The sequence below is a fragment of the Tamandua tetradactyla genome, chromosome 3, assembly GCF_023851605.1.
Source record: "Tamandua tetradactyla isolate mTamTet1 chromosome 3, mTamTet1.pri, whole genome shotgun sequence".
NCBI classification, from domain to species: domain Eukaryota; kingdom Metazoa; phylum Chordata; class Mammalia; order Pilosa; family Myrmecophagidae; genus Tamandua; species Tamandua tetradactyla.
In genome coordinates, this window is record NC_135329.1 from 211,046,546 (window position 1) to 211,068,235 (window position 21,690).

At 42.1% G+C, this 21,690-nt stretch overlaps 1 protein-coding gene across 12 annotated transcripts in view; it reads left to right on the forward strand.

Annotated features, from left to right (window-relative positions):
• The window catches only part of TRPM8 (transient receptor potential cation channel subfamily M member 8), a 161,806-nt gene that overhangs the window by 129,725 nt on the left and 10,391 nt on the right, over positions 1 to 21,690 (forward strand). For 11 of the 12 annotated variants that reach the window (XM_077155502.1, XM_077155509.1, XM_077155507.1 and 8 more), the window contains 2 exons: positions 14,142 to 14,332; positions 20,880 to 20,979. In XM_077155502.1, coding sequence (XP_077011617.1) covers positions 14,142 to 14,332; positions 20,880 to 20,979 — 291 coding nt within the window. The remainder of the gene's footprint in view (positions 1 to 14,141; positions 14,333 to 20,879; positions 20,980 to 21,690) is intronic. The other variant, XR_013173138.1, reaches the window with a different exon arrangement.

The window sequence follows — 21,690 nt, forward strand, 5'->3', positions numbered from 1 at the left end:
TCCCTCACTTCTCCGGGCCCAATGGCTTAGGTCCCATCCATGAGGAGTTATTAAATCGGAACCTAATTGCTGTGTAATGAAAAACTCTGGCTTGCCTTTATCTTCAGTTCCTGGGGAGAAAAGCCCCTGAATCTTTGGCATGTTCTTTGATAGGCATGCCGCTTCTTCTTGGGGGCCCAGGACCATACCTGACAGTTCATATGCTAATGGGAGGGCAGGAAGGGCCAGTCCCACCTGCAGCCATGTGATCAGGGGTTGGGGCTTCGAGCCAGGTCCTACTAACCCACCCCCTTGACCTCTGGTAGGGGAGTAGGACTGAAGATTTTGTTCAACCATGTGGACATTGATTCCATCAGTCCTACCTACATAACAAGACCCTGTATCAACTCAGGTCACTCAGTGAGCCTCCATGCTTGAGAAGATACAGGTCTGGACTGGGAGGGGGATGACTCCATGTGGAGAGGACACAGAAGCTGGCATTTGAGGCCCTCCCAGATCTCTCTCCATGCGTCTCTTCTGACTTCTTATTTCTATCCATCTACTATAATAAAATAATAATCATAAGTTTAGAGATTTCAGTAGTTCTTTGAGTTGTTCCAGTGAATTTTCAAATGAGGGGGGTGGTGGGAACCCCCAGATTTGAAGCCAGCTAGTTAGAAAAGTGTGTGCCCTTGGGCCCCCAAAGTGGCAACGGTGCCCAATGGGCAGTCTTGTAGAGGCTCTTCTGTATCCTGTGCAGTAGCTTAACCCCGGATTGTTGGAGTCAGAATTGAATTGGACTGAGTGACTCCAGTTTTTGCAGACAGTGTGGAAGCTGGGGAATTTGTAGGAGTTTTTATCTGGCGGACGTCTTTAGGGGATGGGTGATCTGGAGGTGCAGATGTCTTGAAGGGACTAAATTAAAAAGATAGTATGTCCCTACAATCTGTACTTTAAGTTTATTTGTCACCAAAGACAAGCCCCTGTAACAGCTCTCAGCAAATTCAGAGTATTTTAGATGTTCATTGCAGTTCAATTTGTCTCCATTGTTGTTTATTTTAAATGGGATACAGTGGTATGGATTCTAGGTTTTAAAGGCCTCAGACTTTAGTTAGGCACTTTTAAAACTTCAATTTAGATAAAAAACAAAGATAGATTTGGGAGAGTGAATTTTCTCTGGGGCTCCTGTCTGATGAGGTTGAGGGAGGATAAGACAGTGATTTAATTTTTTTTTTTTTTTTTTGCTGGCTTTCACTATTCTCCTTATGTACTTAGAACACAATGTTTTTTTATTTCCCCTTCATCTTTCTTAGGAGGTTTTGAAAACGTCCCACATAGTAGTTTAAATGGGCATACTTTTATACAGTTTCTTTAAGGTAGATAATAACCATTTTAACTATATGAAACAGAGACACACAGTTTACAAACAAATATAATAATTTAAGAAATTATTTATTAAACCTTGGAATGAAAGAGAACTGCTTAGTCAAAAACCAGAGATCCAGAAGCTATAAAAGACAAGATAAACACATTTGATTTGAGAAAATGTGCTAGTTTGAAACTGTTATGTATCCCGGAAAAGCCATGTCCTTTTCCTAATCCAATCTTGTGGGGGCAGACCTACTGTTTAGGGTGGAAACTTTGATTGGATTGTTTCCATGGAGATGTGACACACCCATTTGTGGGCATGATCTTTTGATTAGATGGAGATGTGACGCTGCCCATGTAAGACCTTGATTAGTTTACCAGAGTCCTCAAAAGAGCCAATACAGATGCAGACACTTGGAGATGCAGAGGAAAATGCCAGAAGGACCCACGGTTTCTGTGAGAGCTGTTGAAACAGAAGCCCAGAGAGGAGCCCAGCAAATTTGCCATGTGCCTTCCATGATGTAAGCAAGCTAGAATCCAGAGATTTGCCCTGGAGACACTCAGTGAGAGCAGAACACAGATGCTTCGAGAGGAAGCCACTGGAATCAGAAGCACAGAGCAATGAGCCAGGAGCAAGGACCTCAGATGCTAGCCACGTGCTGTCTCAGCTGACAGAGGAATCCCCGACAGCATTCGGCCTTTCTTCAAAGTCAAGGTATCTTCCTTTGGATGCCTTAGTTTGGACATTTTTAAGACCTTAGCACTGTAAACTTGTAACTTAATAAATCCCCTTTATAAAAGTATTCTTGCAGCATTAGGAGACTAAAACAGAAGATAATTCTTTTTCTTTTCTTTTTAAAAAAATTTTATTACAGTAGTCACAGGTTTACAGAAAAATTACACAGAAAGTGTAAAGTTCCCATATAACCCCTCCATACATAAAGAGTTTTCCTTATTATTAACATTTTTCATTAGTGTGGTGCCTTTGTTAAAATTGATAAAACATTGCTATAATTATATTTTTAACTGTAGTTCATTGTTTACATTTGCTAGGAGTTTTTAGTAAAAGTTTATAATTTTATAGCATTTGTGACTGGCTAAAGCTTTTGCAGTGTTTTCTCATATGCCATGAGAAAGAGAGTTGATATAATTAGAAAATAAAAACTTTAAGAGGTATAGGTAAAGTCACATTAAAGAATCTGGACAAGAAACCAGGTAGAAGATAATTTTAAGGCAAATGATATCACAAATGAAGTCAAATTACAAATGAGAGGCTGGGGAAAATGTTTGTGATGTACTAACATAGAAAGAGTTCCTATAAAATGATAAGAGAAAGATGACCCAAGAGAAAAATCAGCCGAGGAAATGAATAAACAATTCAGAGAAGTAAAATTTAAATGGCCAGCAAACATTTCAAAAGGAGTTCTTCCTTGCAGATAGAAAAGTTCTAATTAAAACAAGGGGATGTTGATTTTTAAGCCATTAGATGAACAAAAATTAAAAGGAGTCCCTGGTGTTGGTGACAATGCTGGGAAATGGATGTTGCTGCTGAGAATGTATGAATTGCCTCTAGCTTTTTGGGAAGTAATTTGAAAATAGCTATTAAAAGAAAAAACACTTGAACATTTGACTCAGCCATTTTCTAAAGTTATGGTGCAAAGATGCTTATTGGAACATTATTTGATGCTGATCAGTAGGAGAACAGATGGATAAATTGTGCTGTATCCATACTGTGGAATATTATGCAGTTCTTAAAAAGAAGAAAGTTAAATTTATGTTTACTGGCTTGTTTTTTTTCAAGTATAAAAAGCAGATTGCCAACCAATGTTTATTGTATAGCCTTGTTTCTATAAAAACAAAGAAGAAGAACTTAAAAATATCAAAAATAAACACATATATAGCCTTGTGTGTGAGCATGGAGAAAAACACGGAAAAACATATACCAGATTGTTCTAGTTTGTTAGGGGCTGAAATGCAATGTACCAGAAATGGAATGGCTTTTAAAAAGGGGAATTTAGTAAGTTGCTAGTTTACAGTTTTAAGGCCATGAAAAGGTCTATAAAAATGTCCAAATTAAGGTACCAACAAGAGGTTACCTTCACTCAAGAAAGGTCGATGATGTTCAGGGTTTCTCCTTCAACTGGAAAGGCACATGGTGAACATGGTGATATCTGCTAGCTTCCTCTCTAGCCCTCTTGCTTCATGAAACTCCCCCAAAGGCATTTTCCTTCTTCATCTCCTAAGGTCTCTGGCTGCATGGCCTCTCATCATTCTGAAGCTTTCAACAAAATCTTCTTCTTTTAAAGGATTCCAGTGAACTAATCAAAACCCACCTGGAATGGTGCAGTCACATCTCCCTCTAATCCAACGTTACTACCCACAATTGGGTGAGTCACATCTCTGTGGAGAAAACCTAATCAGGTTTCCAAACTATAGCACTAAATAGGGATTAGAAGAAACCATTGCTCCCACAAGATTGATTAGGCTTCTCTAGGGCACATAAATCCTTTCAAACCAGCACACAGGTAGCTACTATGGAGGGGTGAAAAGGCACAGGAGGTAGTAGATTATTTCACTCTTTATGGTGACCATATATTACTTCTATAATTTAGAAAAGAAAATAAAGACAATTCAGGTGGTCCCAAGAGGGATCCAAGAGGTGCAGTGAATGGAGATGAGGGTCCCTTGCCTCCCTCTGAGTGGGGTGGGTGGGAGAACATTGCTGCCACATTGAAGGGGCTGGGTACTTAGTGGCCCTCTGGTCTCCTGGTGTCCAGGGATGCCCTCCTTCAGTCCATCCTCTACAGAGACATTTCTAAAATGTCACTGTTCTGCTTAAAATTCTGGAAGGATTTCAGGGGTTCCCCAGAGTGCTCAGGGTAAATTCCAGGCTACATAGCTTTTGCACAGGGTTAAACATGTGCTGGCCGCTGAGCTTAGCTCCAGGCTCACTGCTGCTATCTGTCTTCTGGCTGGCGCCCACCTTCCCATCCCCCACCCTCATTCTCTCTGGCTGGATTATCTGCAGGGCCCTCCCCACTTTGCATAGAGACTCCTTGGCCCCCACAGCCCTGTCCTCTCACACAGACTCCCCTCCGGATATGCAAGCACTGGAGGATGGAGATTGCATGTAGAATCTCAATCCCTGGCACCATGCCTGGTACTTGGGTTTGTTTGCTGGATGAAAAGAACTGGGTTCTTCCCCATGGGTAATTCCTTCCTCAGTTATGGCGTTCATGCTCGGTTCCTAGGTGCTTATTCATTGAAAACCATCAGGGATCAGTATAGCCCTGCGGGGGGTTGCCACATAAATGTGGTGCTCCCGTGGGTCAGGTGTGGGGCATGAGATGGGGCAGCTGTTGGCTCTGCATGGTCTTAAAGAGGGAATAAGGTGCCCTCCCTGCCCCTAACTGGTGTCCAGGGAGGGCCTTGGGACCAGGAAGCCAGACGATGCCATGGTGCCTGGGGTGCAGGCGAGGTGTGAGCATGCAGAGAGGAGCAGCGAGTAGTGTGTGATGCATGGAAGAGAGGACCAGCTCAGGGCTTTAAGGGAAGATGGGGCTGGGCTGGGACGGGTTGGGTCCTGTTTTATAGTCACCACCCATCCCACATCCCTTATACCCAGGCAGCTGTAGTTCTTGTCAAAACTGACCACTAAATGTACCTACGGAAGGTAAGCAAGATGGCCATCAGCCCTCCGCACCAACAGGTCACTCTGTATGTCCTGGCGAGGTCAGCTGTAGGACATTATCAAGCACTTGCCTGAAATCTCAGCCCCTGGGCGGGTCATAAAAGCCATCGCAAGGGCCATGTCACTTCCCGCACGCATCAACTGCATGATGGTTGTGAAACAACAGAATTTGCAGCTAATCGGGACTGAGTCCACCTCTCGTTGAAGTCCAGCAGCTCTGTGTCCCCGTGGTTGTCTGCTTTGCCTGTGCCATTTTATTTTTAGCAATAATTTTTTTCTTTTTAAAAATATTTTTATTGAGAAATAGCCACACATATACAGTCCGATCATATTATATAGTCAGTGGCTCACAATATCATCACATAGTTGTGTATTCTTCACCACGGTCATTTTTAGAACATTTGTATCACTGCAGAACAAGAAATAAAAGGGGAAAAAAAGAAACTCATAATCCCATCCCCCTTGCCCCTCCCTCTCATTGACCCACAGTATTTCAATCTACCCAATTTTTGCCCTTTATCTCCCCCTATTATTTATTTATTATCCTTTTCCTTTTTTATTCATCCATCCATTCCCTGGATAAAAGGAGCATCAGACACAAGGTCTTCACATTCACACCGTCACACTGTAAAAGCTATTTAGGTATACAGTCGTCTTCAGGAACCAAGGCTACTGGAACACAGCTCAACAGTTTCAGGTCCTTCCCTCTACCCACTCCAATACACCATAAACTAAAGAAGGGATATCTGTATAATACATAAGAATAACCTCCAGGATGGCCTCTCGACTCTGTTTGAAATCTCTCAGCCACTGACACTTTATTTTATCTCATTTTTCTCTCCTGCCTTTGATCAAGAAGGCTTCCTCAGTCCCTTGATGCCGGGTCCTGGCTCATCCCCGGAGTCAAGTTGCCTGGGCCGTTTGCGAGGCCGGGGTGCAGGCCCGGAGGCAGGTTTAACGTGGCAGCACTCGAGAACCCTGGTGCTCCCTGGGGAGCCTCCTAGATTAGCCCTGGGTCCAGCCAGAGGCCTGTGTGGAGTTAACACTCCGGGACCTTGAGAGCAGCTAGAGGCCGCCCCATGGTAACCTGGGATCAGTCCTCAAGCTGCTAGCTGTTTACCAGAGTTGCCCAGGCTCATCCTGGGAGAGATGGCCCCAGGCTATGACCCCCGTCTGGCTCCACCTCGAAATATTCATTTCAAGGCTTAAAGACATGCAGCAGCAATCTTATTAACTGCAATGAAAATATGCACTGGGGAATTTAAAGAAGTATTGGAGTGCTCTCTGGATGGTGCTCAGCAGTGAAAGGAAATGGATGTAAACATCTGCGATTATTCTACATTAAAAGGATCGATCATGGTTTTGTGCAGCTTGTCAGAGGCAGGCCGTGGACTGAGAGTTAGAAAAGGACTCCAGGGCCGTGGCACTTCCAGGGACCAGTTCCTCAAGGTAATCGGGCTCTCACTCTGCATGTCTTCAGAAAAGTACTGCATTAGGCATCTCATGATCTAGAGCAATTTCTCAAAATCAAGTAATTATTAATCTTGGGATTAAGAAATTAGATTCATTATGAATATGCATTAAAGCTGGAAGGAGAGAAAACCTAGCTGAACAGATTCAAGATTTGGGTGCTATTTCAATAGGCTAAGGGGGCCCATTGAAATGGGGTAAAAAGAATAAAAAGAAAAGAGCATATAATTGTAATAGTAATAGCTAATATTTATTGAAGCTTTCCAGTGCTAGGTATGGTTCCAAATGCTTTACATGCATCCCTTCATTTAATTAGTAAACATTTTTGTGTCGGTGCAGTCTTAACTAGCATCCTTTTATAAATGAGCAGTTGTAGGCAAAGAGAGGTCATATCCCTACCGTTAGGGGAAGTGACAGACAATTACATGTGCAAATAGTATGATGGTTTGAAGCTGCATGAACCCCAGAAAAGTATGTTCTTAGAGTCAGTTCATTCCTGTGGGTGTGGACCTATTGTGTCAGGGTCAAGTTCATGTGTCAACTTGGCCAAGTGGTGGGACCTGTTTGTCTGGTTGGGCAAGTGCTGGCCTGTTGTGATGAGGACATTTCATAGAATTAAATCATGATCATGTCAGCTGCATCCACAGCTGATTCCATTTGTAATCAGCCAGAGATTACAAGAAGTGTCTTCTGCAATGAGTGATGCTTAATCTAATCACTGGAAGCCTTTTAAGGAGAATTCAGAAGAGACAGACTCTCTTCCTGCTTTGACTGGCCAGCCTGTCCTGTGGAATTCGTCCAGACTCTCCGTCGGAGTCTTCGGCTTCACAACCTGCCCTGCGGATTTTGGACTCTGCGTTCCTGCGGTCACGTGAGACACTTTTATAAATTTTATATTTGCGAGTGTTCCCTGTTGATTCTGTTTCTCTAGAGAACCCTAACTAATACACATTGTAAGTAGAATCTTTTGGTGAGTAGGATCTTAAGTTTGGGTGTGACCTGCCTCATTCAGGGCTCCAGAGTCCTTTAAAAGAGAATAAAATTCAGACAACAAGATAAAGCCATGGAAGCAAGAAGCTGGCAGCAAGGAAACCTGGAAGAGAAGGGAGAGACCAACATACATTGCCATGTGCCAGGCCACATGAGAAAGGAGTTGAGAACCCTGGCAGCTGGTTTTCAGGAAGAAAGTATCGCCTTGATGATGCCTCAATTTGGACATTTTCACGATCTCAAAACTAGTAAGCTTGTAAACTAATGCATTCCCACAGTTAAAAGCCAACCTATTTTATGGTATCTGCTTTCAGCAGCTTGGCAAACTAAATCAAATAGTTAATATGATATACTACCATGAAAAACATAACATACATATAATGCACTACATTGTACACTACACTGTACTACATGATATAATATAAAACATAACACATGCAATATAATATAAAGTGACATAATATACATATCCTAGCCTAGTCTATATACTTAATATAATACAATAATGCAATATAATATCTACCAAAACAAAAATATGGTATATGATTAATGAAATAATATACAGAAATGATATAAAATATAACATATGTAGAAATATAGTATATTTCTACATATAGCATAGAAATATAATACTGCAGTATGTAAAGGCTATTTGTAGAAACATACGGTGCCCAGAGGGTATTAGTAATTGTGACACCTTGTGGGTGGATTTGGTGTCGGGATCAGCTACAAGGTGGAACTGACACTTGCTCAGAGAACCTGTGCCTGGAGCCTGGCGTGCTGTCAGGGAGGGGGCGGCGGGGGAGAGGGAGTCAGTGTGAAGACAGATCAGCCAAGGGGCAGGGTGCAGAGGTGGGGGGCGAGGTTGTGCAGACTTTGGACACGATCCTGTTGGTGGAAGGAGATTTCATGGGTCTTTACACAGGTGTTTGGCACAAGCTTAGTTGTGTTATTTGGTCGCAACATATCAAATTGAATTATCGCCTCAGAAATCCGTGAATGAAATTGCTGCTTGTCTCTTGCTGTTTGCTGCTGTTGACTTTGTACCTGATTTTCTTTTTTAATTGTTGTAACACATATGCAACTCACAATTTCCCATTTTAACCACTGGTGAGTGTACAATTCAGTGGAGCTAATTGTATTCAATATATTGTGCTACCATCACCACCATCCATTACCCAAGCTTTTCATCACACCAAACAGAAAACTCTGTACCCACTCAGCGATGAAGCTGTGTGGCACCCCAGCTGGTACGCCGGGGGTCTTGGGACAACCTCCTAATTTCACATACTGGCTAGACAGGTGTTTCAGGGAAGGAAGAAGAAAGGATGGAAAACAAATACAACCTGTGGAAAACCTGTGTCCACCCGCTTGAAATTGGCTGTCAGATTTCTTGATTTCAATTTATTCTGAAAGGCTTAACATCACTGCCATTGTTTTAGCAACTACTTTTTCTTTGTGAATGTTTTGCTGACTTTTCATTCTGTTCTGTTGACCCGTCTTTCTATTTTGGTCTTTTACTACCAAATGGTTTTAGTTACTGAAGTTTTATCATTTTTAACATGTGTTGTACAAGCCACTTCATTATTCTTGTTCAAAACTCTCCTGACTTTTCTTGCATGCTTCATTTTACAGAGAAGCCTCAGTCCATCTTGTGTAATCTCTTATTTCTCCTTTTGGGAAAAAAGAAAATTCTTGTGAATTTTATTGCATGATGTTACCTCTATAGACTCAGCCAGGGGAAACTGGCCTCTTTAGAAAATGTTGTCTTGTTATCCAGAAAAATGGTGATTCTCTATTTATTGAAACTATATAGCTTGTCTGTAAATTTTTATGGTTTTATTTTTATGAGTCTGGCAGAGTTTCTGTTATATTTATTTCCAGTTATTTTGATTTCCAGTGAGACATTTTTTTCTATTTAGCTTTTTCCATGACAACTTTTTGATAGATAGGAAGGTTACTAGGTTTTGTTTATATGTTTTGGAAGAAGTCTCCTTGTTGAGCTTTCTTTTGTTTTTCTCTTCTTTTTATCACATCATGGATGGTTCCTCCTATTCCTTTTTCACTGAGCTTCTTTCTTCTTCTTTTTATTCCAATTAGAAATGGATCTTGAATGTTGCCAGAGACTTTCCAGCCACTATTGAAATGGTATCTTTCCTTTTGAACTAAGATTATGATGAATTATGAAAATGATGAATTATATAGGTATTCTTAGTATTTAGTCACCCTTCTATTCTGCGGTCATGGCGTAGTTTTCTTTTAACATACTGCTAGATTTAGAACTCCTAAATCTTCTTATTTCTTGCTAACATTTTCAATCTCAGCGAATTTCTGAAATTTTGTTCCTCTGTCAGGGTCTCTGCTTGTTTTTCCTTTCCTGCTCAGCTGATGGCTCTTGTGTGGTTTTAGGAGACAGACCCCCGTCCTCACTGCAGACCTCCAGCCAGCTGGGTGGTTACAGGGATGGGGCTCTATAAGGGCAGATATCATTACCTGGAAATGCAGAGATGAAGGAAAAATTGCAGCCATCTTCCTAGGGAAGGGAGGCTTTGATGAGCCACCTGAAGCTGGGGCCAATGAGACCCTGGGCGCCTGAGATGGTCTCCAAACCACTCCAGGATGTACATTTTGCTGAGAGCGTGTGCAAGGGCCAGCCATAGAGAGCCCTTCTCTGCAGAGCTCAGCCTCTCCTGTACAGAAAGGGCAAAAGCAATGTCTAAAGGAACCAAAAATTAGGTTTTAAGGAATCAGGCTGAAGCAGCGCTCAAACGTCAGCCTTCCCCTGGGAGCCTGTTGTCTCTGGCTGTGTCCGGAACTGACTTGAGAGAAAAATGACCTTCTGGAAGTTGCCGAGCATGGGGAGTGTGGGTCTCAGTGCATAAATGAGCCTCAGTCTGGCTGTCCCTGGAAGGGCATTATTTATGCAAAGCGGCCTTTGAGATTTACTGTCCAGTAACCAGCTCTTCCACCCATGCTCCCTGAGATCTGGAAAAGAAGTTTTGACATTTATCCAAGAAAGGAATGTGTTAAGGATTGACTTATGTTCGCTACAAACACATGTTTGAGTCTTAATCCCTGGTCCTGTAGGTGTGAACTTATTTGTCAATAGAATCTTGGCAGATCCTACAAAAGATGAGCCAAACTGAACCAGGGTGGGCCTTAGTCCAATATGACGGGAGTCCTTATAAGAGGAGGAAATTTGGACAGTCTCAGTAGGACATAGAAGGAGACAGATGTCCATGTGATGGAGGCAGAAATTGATTCCTGGATGGACAGCAGGCCCCCACCAGAACCCTGCAGACTTCAGAGAAGGCATGGCCTGCTGATACCTCTGTTTTGGATTTCCAGCCTCCAAAAATTGCAAGACCCTGAGTTCCTGTTGTGAGGCCACCCAGCCTGCATTAGCCGTAGCAGCCCTGACAGACGGGGGCAGGCCGCCTCGTGGCAGCGTCCACCCTTCCTGCTGTGGTGGGAGGGGGTGTGGTGCCAGCAGGAGGGTCCTTGCTATCGTCAGGTTGTACTGAGCAGTCGATAAAACAAGGATGCGACACAGAGTTTCAAAAATGGAGAACGATGCAAATGGAAAGCCCTGTTTATGGGCCCTGGCCTAAACACATGACACATTGTGGGGTCAGGAGACTTTTTTCAATAAGGGCCAGTTGGGGTCTCTGTGCTGTCCAGACACACTCCCAGAGGCAGTGTCCGGGAACTCTGCACCCGTCTGTTGTGCAGAAACCATTCTGAGCTCGTGGTGTCTGCAGAAACAGGCGGTAGGGCTGGCTTTAGTCCCCAGGCCGTAGTTTGCTGAGTCTGTCCTAGAAGACCTAGAGGCCATGAGAAGGTCTTCACTGTCTCTGAGTAATCAGTGAAGCCAAGAAGCCGATTTTCCTCTCTGCAGAGGAAAATCCTTCCCAGCTGCAGTTACACTTGGAATACTCCAGGAAGAGAGAGGCCACCTTTGGAGAGAATGCCTGCCCCTGCTCTAACCACCCTCCGTACCCAAGAGGAGAGCTGGTTCCTCCCTTCAAGCAGATTGATGAACCCCATTCAGATAAAGCCTCAGATAACCATGTTTGGTGCTCTGAAAAATTGCTTTCTTTGTGTTTGAGTTTGGGGAGTAGAAGAGGAAGTCAGTATAATCAATTTTTAACTAGACATATAAAGTTTTTTAATGCAGTTTTATTGAGATACAGCCAAACACCTTACAAACCATCTGAAGTGTTCAGTCAGTGGCTCACTATGTATACTATTTTAAGGTGCTGCTTAAGGCAGTAATTTGCAGGGCTAAGATTGGTCTGGTACAAAGTAGTAAACTGATTTCTGGTGAGTTTCTGGCCTGGACTTCACTGACCCGGTATGTGTCCATCATCCTCTTTTATTGCAGAGGCAGAAGTGTGTGTTTCCCTTTGCAGACTTCAGGGCCAGCCAGGGACTAGAGAGGGATGGATAATGATGCTTGTTATTAGCCTGAAAGCAACCTGACCTACATATGGGAGAAAAGCCAGGCTAACTTCTGGGTTCAGTTTGCTACACTCTAGGGCATCTCAGTCTTGCCTGCTTTTTACCTAAAAAAAAGCTGCTACTTAGGATTGTTATCATTTTAAATGTTTAGTATAGGAGCTGACACACAGTTGATGCCCAGAAAATGTTAATCCTCTTTTCTTGGGAGACCACACCCCATTCAAGGGCCTTTTGCTTCCAAAGCCTGCCCTCCACAGAATCCAGGACACGATATGCCTTAGAGCTGCCCAGTTCATCATTAAACTCTAGCATAAGAAAAGCTGAGCTTGCCACAATCATTATCTGTGTAGGTTACTTTTTGCTTATGAATAGACTCTTTTCTTGGCTTAAGAATTTAAATCTTGTATCCTAAGACCTGAGGAAAAAAAGAACATGGTCTCACAACAAGCGAATTTAGCCTCTCTGCCTCACCATCTCATTCTGGTTTGGCGTCTGAAGTTTTTACCCAGAATTCTGAGAAATGAATGCTTCCTCGTTCAGGATGGGCTTCCAGAATATTTCGAATGGCTCATTGCTATTTCTTTGGCTCTTGTAAAGAAGATATGACATTAACAATAAAAATATCTTGGATGGTTGAACTTCACAAGTTATAAAGATACTCTGTAGTCAGCTTTGACTAAGTAGCTGCATCACAACCTTTTGAAATAAATATTCCACCTTCTGCTGTATGAGGTCGTATCATGCAATGGTGAAGCCAAAGGTGCTGACTGGGTGGTCAGGGTTCAAATCCTGGATTCATTACTTCTTAGTTCGACTCAGTTCGGAGCTGTGCCTCAGCTCTGTGAACAGTACATAAGAATTGGATTTACATCATAGAATTATTATGAAGTTTAAGCCACCTAATACAAGTGTGGCTTGTATTAGGTGACTTAAACTAATAAGCCACTAATAATAATTTGCTAGTTTCTATTTTATAGTTTTGGTTTCATTTGTAACTGAAAAATCATTGGTGCAATCAGTTCTGGGATAGGACCCAAAATAAACATTTTGCTAATGATTTAAGTAATTGGGGCTCGCGGCACAAGGCTTTGAAAGCATTCACAAAGCATTCACCCACCGGGTGACACAGACATGGGTATCTCCAAAGACTTGATGGATTTCTGCCTATGAATTGAGATTTACAAAGTGAGAGCAGGTTGGACATATAAGTTATAGTTTAATTATTGTCACTTAACATATAAGCATTTCCTCCAATTAGAAAAGTTATTCATCAACATAATTTTCAGTGGCTGCATAATGTGATGATATGGGTCAACATTTTCTTAGTGTTGAACATTTCGGTTGCTTCTTTGTTTGGGGGTAGGGGGTGGGGCAGCCGTTATAGCCTGATGCATCTATTTGTTCATACTTTTTCTTTTCTTACTCTCTCCTTTATTCTTAGGTTAAATTCACAGAAGTAAGGTCACTGGGTCAAAGGGATGAACATTTTTGAGGTCCTTAATGAAGACCAGCAAACTGTTTTCTCAAATTATTTGCAAGTGATAGAGGAGGGGCAAATTATTCCTAACAGAGTCACCATCCTGGAACTATTTATATCTGGCACAATATAAAACTAATAAAAAAGGAGCATCCTCAAAAAGCCTTGAAGTAAAAATAATTATAAAGCTCATTGGAGATTTTTCATGATTTTAAAAAAAGAACAAATGACTGATGCATGTTAAAGATGTGGGTGATTTCACAGACATAAAATTGAGTGAATGCAGCCAGACACAAAAGAATATTATGCTATTTGTACAGAATTTATGAACAGACAATACCAATTACTTATGATAGAAGACAGAAGGGTGGTTACCACTTGATTGGGAAGAGGCATGCGGGAAGCTTCTGGGTACTGAAACTGTTCTAGGTTGATCTGGGTGTACACATATGAAAAACCCATCAAACTGCAAATTTTATTGACTTCACGCATACTTTACACTCAATGAAAGCAAAAACATAATTATCCCCCCCAAAAGGCAGATGAAAATTTTTGGTCCAGCATGAATTGAACTGGTGCTGTGTTTTTCTAGTCCTCATAGCCGTATGACTTCTCTCCTGTCTGGAGTGAAGAAATAGCTTAATATCAATATTATCATATTTGGCAATTAAATGTTGAGGCTTGGCCTTTGCTTCCCTCTGCCAGCTACACCGTGGGCACCGTCCAGGAGAACAATGACCAGGTCTGGAAGTTCCAGCGATACTTCCTGGTGCAGGAGTACTGCAACCGCCTCAACATCCCCTTCCCCTTCGTCGTCTTCGCTTACTTCTACATGATGGCCAAGAAGTGCTTCAAGTGTTGCTGCAAGGAGAAGAATGTGCAATCTTCTGCTTGCTGTGAGTGCTTTGTCCATTTGTGTTTGGGGGTCAAAGCAGTGATTCATTTCAGGGAAGGCTGCCCGGTTCACACCTCAAGAGGAGTTGGTTATGCTTATTGTAATGCCGCATCTGGATATCTGTAAAGATTGGGCATCAGGCCTTCCAGTGGAGAAGATTATTAGGCAAGGGTCACTTTAATCTCTAAGTGGATCCTTTCTGTATGATTGTGTAACAAACCACCCCGAGGTTTAGTAGCTTGAAACACGATGGTGTTTACTTGTGATTCTGTGGCTGGATCTTTTGCCAGAGCTCAGGGGGAAGGCTGGATGCTGCTACCCATGCATGGGCCATGGCCAGCCAGCCCCAAGGCCCACCCTCACATGCCCGAGGTTGGTGGGGGCAGGCGGCTGAGTGCTGCAGTCTTCCCCAGCTCAGATGTCCATGCATGGAGTGTGTTTCTGCAAAAGCAAAGGCTGGAGGCCTTGGCTCAGAAAGTCACAAGACATGGCTTCTGCCGTGTTCTCTTGGTCAAAGTGGGGCACAAGTCCTGGCCCGATGCACAGAGGTGGAGGATTTATCTTTAATGCATTGAACAAGTAAACGTTTTATAACTGCATTCATCATTGGGAAACCCTCCATACGTACACTAACCCTGGCTATGCCTTTTTGGATCCTAAATAAGATATGAAACAAGTAGACAATTATACTTGATCCTAAATAAGTAGAAAATTGTGAACAGAAACTGCTTCTTCATCTTGCCCAGGGCTTCAATTGTTTTCCTTTGTGACTTTTCCAAAACTGATTTATTTTCATGAGTATTATGAAGAGCTTCTCAGTTTACCTACCTTCACAAAAACCTCTCCTGCACCCATTGTTTCTGAGCAGGCTCTGTCATGTATGTGGGTGTTAGAGAAACGAGGATACTCAGCTCCAGAAAATGGTCTTTAGTAATTTGAAATGGAAATGGGTTCCTCAATATTTATGAATTATTCAATTAGTCTTGTCACCTATATCCTAGAGAGTCACCAGAACCAATGAAACAATTCTCATAAAACATACAAATTGGCGGGGGTGGTGATGGTGGTGGTATAAAAATTAGAAAGGAAAATCGCTAAGTATTCTGATAAATTCCAAAAGCAGTTGCCTGCTGATCTCATTTCCCATCACAGTTCTCTTTGGAAGAGTTTTGTAAAACCCACATCGCATTTATTACAGATCTGGGTTTAAAACTAGAATGAGGATAGGATGGATGGAAATTGTGACATAGACAAGCAAGTCAAAGCTTAAAAAAATGGGCATACTCTCAGCGCATTGCAAAGAAATAATGTAAAAGCTGTTGTATTGTAGAAAGGATTCATTCCTTCCACAAATAACCTCTCTTAATTCTAGGGATATAGCTGGGGAACAAAGATGTGGTGGGTGGTATTGGGAGAGCAGGGGCAGTGAAGGATGCCTGGCAGCATTAATTTAAAAAAATAGTAAAAACAAATGCTTGGCAAAAAAAGCCCATCACATGGCAGCCAGATACTGTGGACATGGCATTAAATCAGATTAGAGTTACTCTTGCTCTCAAATGGGATTTACAAACTAGGAGAGAAGAAGGAAATTGAAAAGCCTTAGTTAAAAAGCATGAGAAGTGAGGGTGCACGGGTGGTTCAGCGGAAGAATGCTCACCTTCCATGAGGGAGACCCAGGTTTGATTCCCGGACCATGCACCGCCCCCCCCCCCCCAAAAAAAAAGCATGAGAAGTACTAATTTAGAGAATATAAAGGGTGCGGTGATAGTCTGGTAGAAGATCTGGGAAGGCTTCCTGGAGGAGTCAGGCAAGGGGGCTGGGATGGGCCCACAAAGAGTGAGATGTGCTTAGAGAAGGGGAAGAGGCTAAGAGGAGAGGAGCAAGGCATCCATAGGGCTGGGGTTATAGAGACACCAGAAAAAGATCTGGGTGTACCCCAGTGTCCTTCTCTGACCTACAATGTCACAACGTGCTGTCTTGTGACCCAGAGAAGGGGACAATTGTGGACAACAGACATGATAGTGTAAGCAATGTTGGCATAAAGCATAAAACATACATTACTATATCTCTTTGCTGATTGAGCTGGTTTCCCTCAAGATGGAAGCGAACCAAAAAAAACCTCCCAGGGCCAAGTTTGGGGAGATCCTCCGATTATTGTTGGTTAGCTGATGGCTGGGGGTAAGTGGCCGTACTGAGTCAGTCACACAGACACAGAGCACACAGCACAGGACTCAGGAGACAACCTTCAGGGGTGAATGGAAGGCGTCCGCTTTATTGAGGAAGTACACGGGCTTATATAGGCTGGGAGCATGCAGGGACATGTGTCGGATGGGGATTGGTCACCGTTGTTGCTAGGGCGGAGGGCATATTTAAGGTTAGCACTTTTGGCACGAACCACCGCCAGTTCCAGGAAGAAAGCCGGTCGTGGGCAAGGTCATTTTGTGTTGCCTTGCATCAGCCACGGCAGCCATGTTGGTAATATTTTATGATTTCTCCATCAGATTATCATGTAAAATTGAGCCTTTTGGCTTATGATGTTTGTTCTTGTGACTTGGGGAAGAGGAGTTGTTGGAGGGTTTGGGGCAGGGGGTGTTGAGATATGCCCCCAACTTTACCTCTCAAAGCATTAGTGGTCAAAAAACAAAAAAGTCTCTGTTAAATTGGGAGAAAAAGGGTGTCGCAGGCAGTTTGGGAAGGGAATAATATAAGAGACAATATGGTATAAATAATTAAAGGGATAAGGTCATATTTTCCACGCTGATTTTTGCCATGATGACTTAGATGTTTTCTGCTTCGTTCATGCCTTGCTCGTATTATTTGTTGCATGCCTTCCCAGAGCTGTTAGATATGGGTTAGGCCCTGGACTTGTCTTGGGATTCATGTGCCACTTGGGGCTGACCATTCCTGCCCTTTTAGTAGAATCTCCAATTATTTTGATGATTCAGAAAATAAAAATTTTACTAATTTAAACGTGATAATTAGGAACAACAAAAAATTTAACTTACCAAGAACCATCATTTTTTTTGTGGAGCTCTTTTAACTACTTAGAAATGGTGGTAAGATCACACAAATATGACCTTCAACTTGCTTGTAGCATCCTCCTGTGCTGTCTCTGGAGCTGTGATCGCTAGAGGCTGGCTTCCAGAAGCAAATGTATCCACGACCTCCAACTCCTGCCAGAGTTTAAGGAATCATCATAGTCAACCCTTAACAGCATGATTTCAAGATATTAAATGTCACTTTGGGGATGTCATTAGCTATCACACATATGTTATTGCCTCTCCTAATGAAGAAAAGTGTTTTGACAATTTGGATAAATTGCTGTCTTTTCTCCCCATCATTTTGCCTTGGAGGACGAAGGGAGTCATTTCTAGCTAAAAGAATGAGAAACCTTTATACCAGTGATGGGAATTGGAATTTCAAATGTGGAATTTGTTGTACTCAAAGACCACACTCAGAGACTAGAAGGCCGATGCTTAAAATGTAATGATATGCCTACGGACTGTCTTGAAACCATGTCATGGATGAGTGCTCAAAGGGTCTGGGAGAAGACTTCAGGGACTCGAGGAAACCTTCAGATAATCCAAGGCTGATAGGTTTCACAGTTTTTAAATGACCCCAGAGAAAAGACAAACAGCAATGGATAGAAAGTTGCAGGGAAGAAGATTTGGGCTCAGTATAAAGAGAAAAGTATCGAGCTGTTAGTGTTATCTGGGAATGAGACGAAGGCTGGTGAGGTAGTGAATTCCCCATCACTGGTGGGATTCAGTGATTCAGGGTGGGGATGGGTGAACAGAGGGGGATTGCTGCATTGGAGGAAGGTCCACTCTCTAAAAACACGTAGTGTTCGGTCCAGGATAAGTGGAACAAAGAGACTTAGTGTATAAATAAGAGCAAACCAGTCCTTCAGATTTAGATGGGGTTGAGAAGGCAGGACAAAATGTATCACATTCCCTTAAAACTTATTTATTGATTAAATACAATATAAACATAAATGTAAACAAACCCCCAATTAGGCCAGGAAGTGGAAAGGAGCTTCAGCTGGAGGAAGGAAACAGAAGGATTGGAGAGGTTGCATCATGCAATTTATGAATGAAGTTAATCTGGACAGTCTCCCGGTGCTTGCTGGGAGGGCAGTCACACTCATGAACCAGTGTCCCAGTGCTTGCTGGTAGGGCGATTGCTGTCACAATAGGGAAGGAGTATGTATCACTGACACACTCCCTTCACACAGTTCTTATCCTGAGGAAGGAAAAAAGAAGCAGAAGGGACTGAGAAACCACAGAAGGACAGGCATGTGATGACAGGAGAGCAAGCTGAGTCTAGTCCACTTGTGGAAACAACACGGGACAGCTGGTCACCCTCTACTCGTTTTTTTTCTTCTCAGGACGACTAGCAATTCCAGGAGCCACAGCCTTCTTTGTAGGTGCCAGTGTCTCCAGTTGGCAATTCATTCTCTCAATTTATTGGAATCTGTTTCCAAATGATGGGGAAATTTTGGGATTTAATTTTGTAATTGTCCGTGTTTAGAAATGCAAATATTTTGCAAATAACTTTCAGGACAGATAGAATGCAAACTTTTATTTTTGGTATTATTTATGCTGATTTCTTTAAGTGATAATAAAAAGGTATACTATCAGATTGCATTCCTATAAAATGTATTATTTTTCATGAAAATAAAAGCAGCTAATATTCATTCTAAAAAGTTTGGAAAGTACAGAAAGAGTAAGGGCACATGTAACCCACCATCCACTGATAAGCATCCTAATATTTATTCTATTATTTCTGGGTGGGTTTATAATAATTGGATTGCTCTGTGCATACACATTCATAATCTAATTTGTTCATTTAACTAATATATTGTGAACAGTTTCCTTGTCCATAAATAGAAATCTAGATGACATGTTTTTAACTGTGGAATATTCTAGCCTGTGGCTATAACATATTAATTTAACCAACCCTTGTGGTTAGATTTATAGATTGCTTTCACTCTTCTGTTGGCATATAATGCTGGTATAAATAGCTTAAGGCATTCATTTTTGAGCAAATCCATGATTTTTTCCCTGTGAGTTATTTCTAGAAGAGAAATTTCTAGGTAAAGGTTATATTCATTTTTTAAGGCTTTGCATATTGCCTACCACCTCCCTCCCTTCCCTGCCTCCTGCACTTTCGCTTCCAAGGTTGTAGCAATTTACAGATTTTCCCATAAAATAAGAGGTCTGTTTCTCCAGACTCTTGCCAAAAAACAGGGTATGGTTATTATTTTAGTCCCTGCTAATTTTGCAGTTTGGTAGGTGAAGAATGATATGTCATTGTTTCAATTAGCATTCCTTTGAACGCTAGAGAGGTTGGGCATTTTTTCCTAGTTATTTGTCATTCTTCATCTTTGACCATCTAAGCTCAGGAGAGTGTCTCCTCCCTGTGCTGATTTTTTTTTTTTTTTTTTTTTTTTTTGTGCTCAGAGGGTTGGTATTGAAAATGCTGCACTGCACCTGTGTTGATTTTTCATATTCCTATTGGACGTCTATGTAAAATATAATTTGGATAAAAATCATCAGAAGCTACTTTGCTAGGAAAGATGCAATTTAAAGAAATTTAGTTAGGAAGTATCTTCTAAAGTGAATAAACGCCATTAAAAATAAATTAATATTTGACGCATAGAATTTGCTCAAATTCAAATGTTTGCATATTGGCCCTGTTTTTGACTGCAAGTTAATTTCTTTTACACGCAAGCAAATCTTAAAATTGTTCCTATTCCCGAACATGTAGATAATAAATTTGAACAGTCATTTAAAAGTTAAAGCTAGATAAAATTATCCCAAGTGGACACGGGTACACACAAATGCTTTCCTGTCCCAGGAATTTGTGTGGAAGCCTGACATCCATTGTACTAGTTCCTAAACTGCATGTTGGTTTGTTCCTTTATTTGCCCGCCTGGCTAAAAGACCCACATACTATGAGAAATTGAGCTAAAATTTTTTGCTGGAACATACTCCACGCTAATTTCCCAGTCCAGCCTTAGTGAGAGCAAAAGACTAAGAGTGAGAATTCTCCTTGTGGACACACACAGGAGGGCAGGATCTGTATCAGGGCTTGGTTTCATCTTCTCCAAAGGTCCAGGCCCAGCTTTAGGTTGAGAGTTGATATTCCACCCACAATTATCCGACCGAGTGACTGATTTAGCATTTTTTACATCATCCAAATGGAAGAGGAGCACATTTCAAAGGAGAGAATCAAACTTCATTAGCGCAATGATTTTTCTAAGTCACAAAACACATAGAAAGGATTTGGATCGATCTTTATTTAGAATAGAGATTCCATTCCTATCTAATACAGGCCATTCCAATTCCTCATTGTTGCCAAGAAATTCATTAATATTCCATTGCTCTGCTGCCATCAGTCCTAAGTAATATTTCTCAGATCAGCCTGCAAGGGGTGCATCGAATCTCCTTGTACCAGAGTAACACAAAATGCCTAGTAGGTGTTGATTTAAGAAGCAAGGGGCAAATGAAATAATTTGAATGTTTTTCTTTGCGGCATTCTTCTAGGTTTCAGAAATGAGGACAACGATACTCTGGCATGGGAAGGTGTCATGAAAGAAAATTACCTCGTTAAGATCCACACCAAAGCCAACGACACCTCTGAGGAGTATGTCAGTTGTTCCATTTCTGCTTTGCAAGGCTCCCTTTTTGTGCGCAAGCCGACAGAACATAGGCAGCTTATTTGAGCAAGCCCTGTAAAGAGAATATTCAACAGAGAGCACTAGCACCAAAAACAGATCACCCAGGCAACTGAAGATGAGAAACACATAGATATGTTAGCCTTTGAAGAAGGGGCCAGAACCACCCATCTACCATTATCATCCTGATGACCCTCCAAGGTCCTGGGGCACCCAAGGCATCTGGGGCCTGAGGTGCAGGGCTATGCAACCAGATAACAAGAGCTTGAGTCCCTCTGCCATGGGCAGAGGTACCTTATGGAAAGACCCACAGAACATGGGCAACTGGCGTTATCTCGAAGGCGCTGCTCATGCATCGCTGTGATGACGAATTAGAGAGATAAGGAGCCTGTAAAATGTCTGGCTGATCTGCTACAGACTGCCCCCGAGAGGCCCTGAGCAAGGTTTATGAATTATGTGGGCCGTGTTGCAAATATCCCATAGATAAGTCTCAGCTAGGTCCACCAGTGGTCCACAAATTATGTACCGTGTATAATCAGAGAGCATGCTGCTCTTATTGTGAGCATTAAAAGTACAAACTCCCTTACTGGGAGTTCAAAACATGCAGCTATTGAAAGAAGCATGGCTTGCTCTTTTTGTTTGAATAACGAGTGGAAGACCTAAGCTCTCCTCTGTCTCTA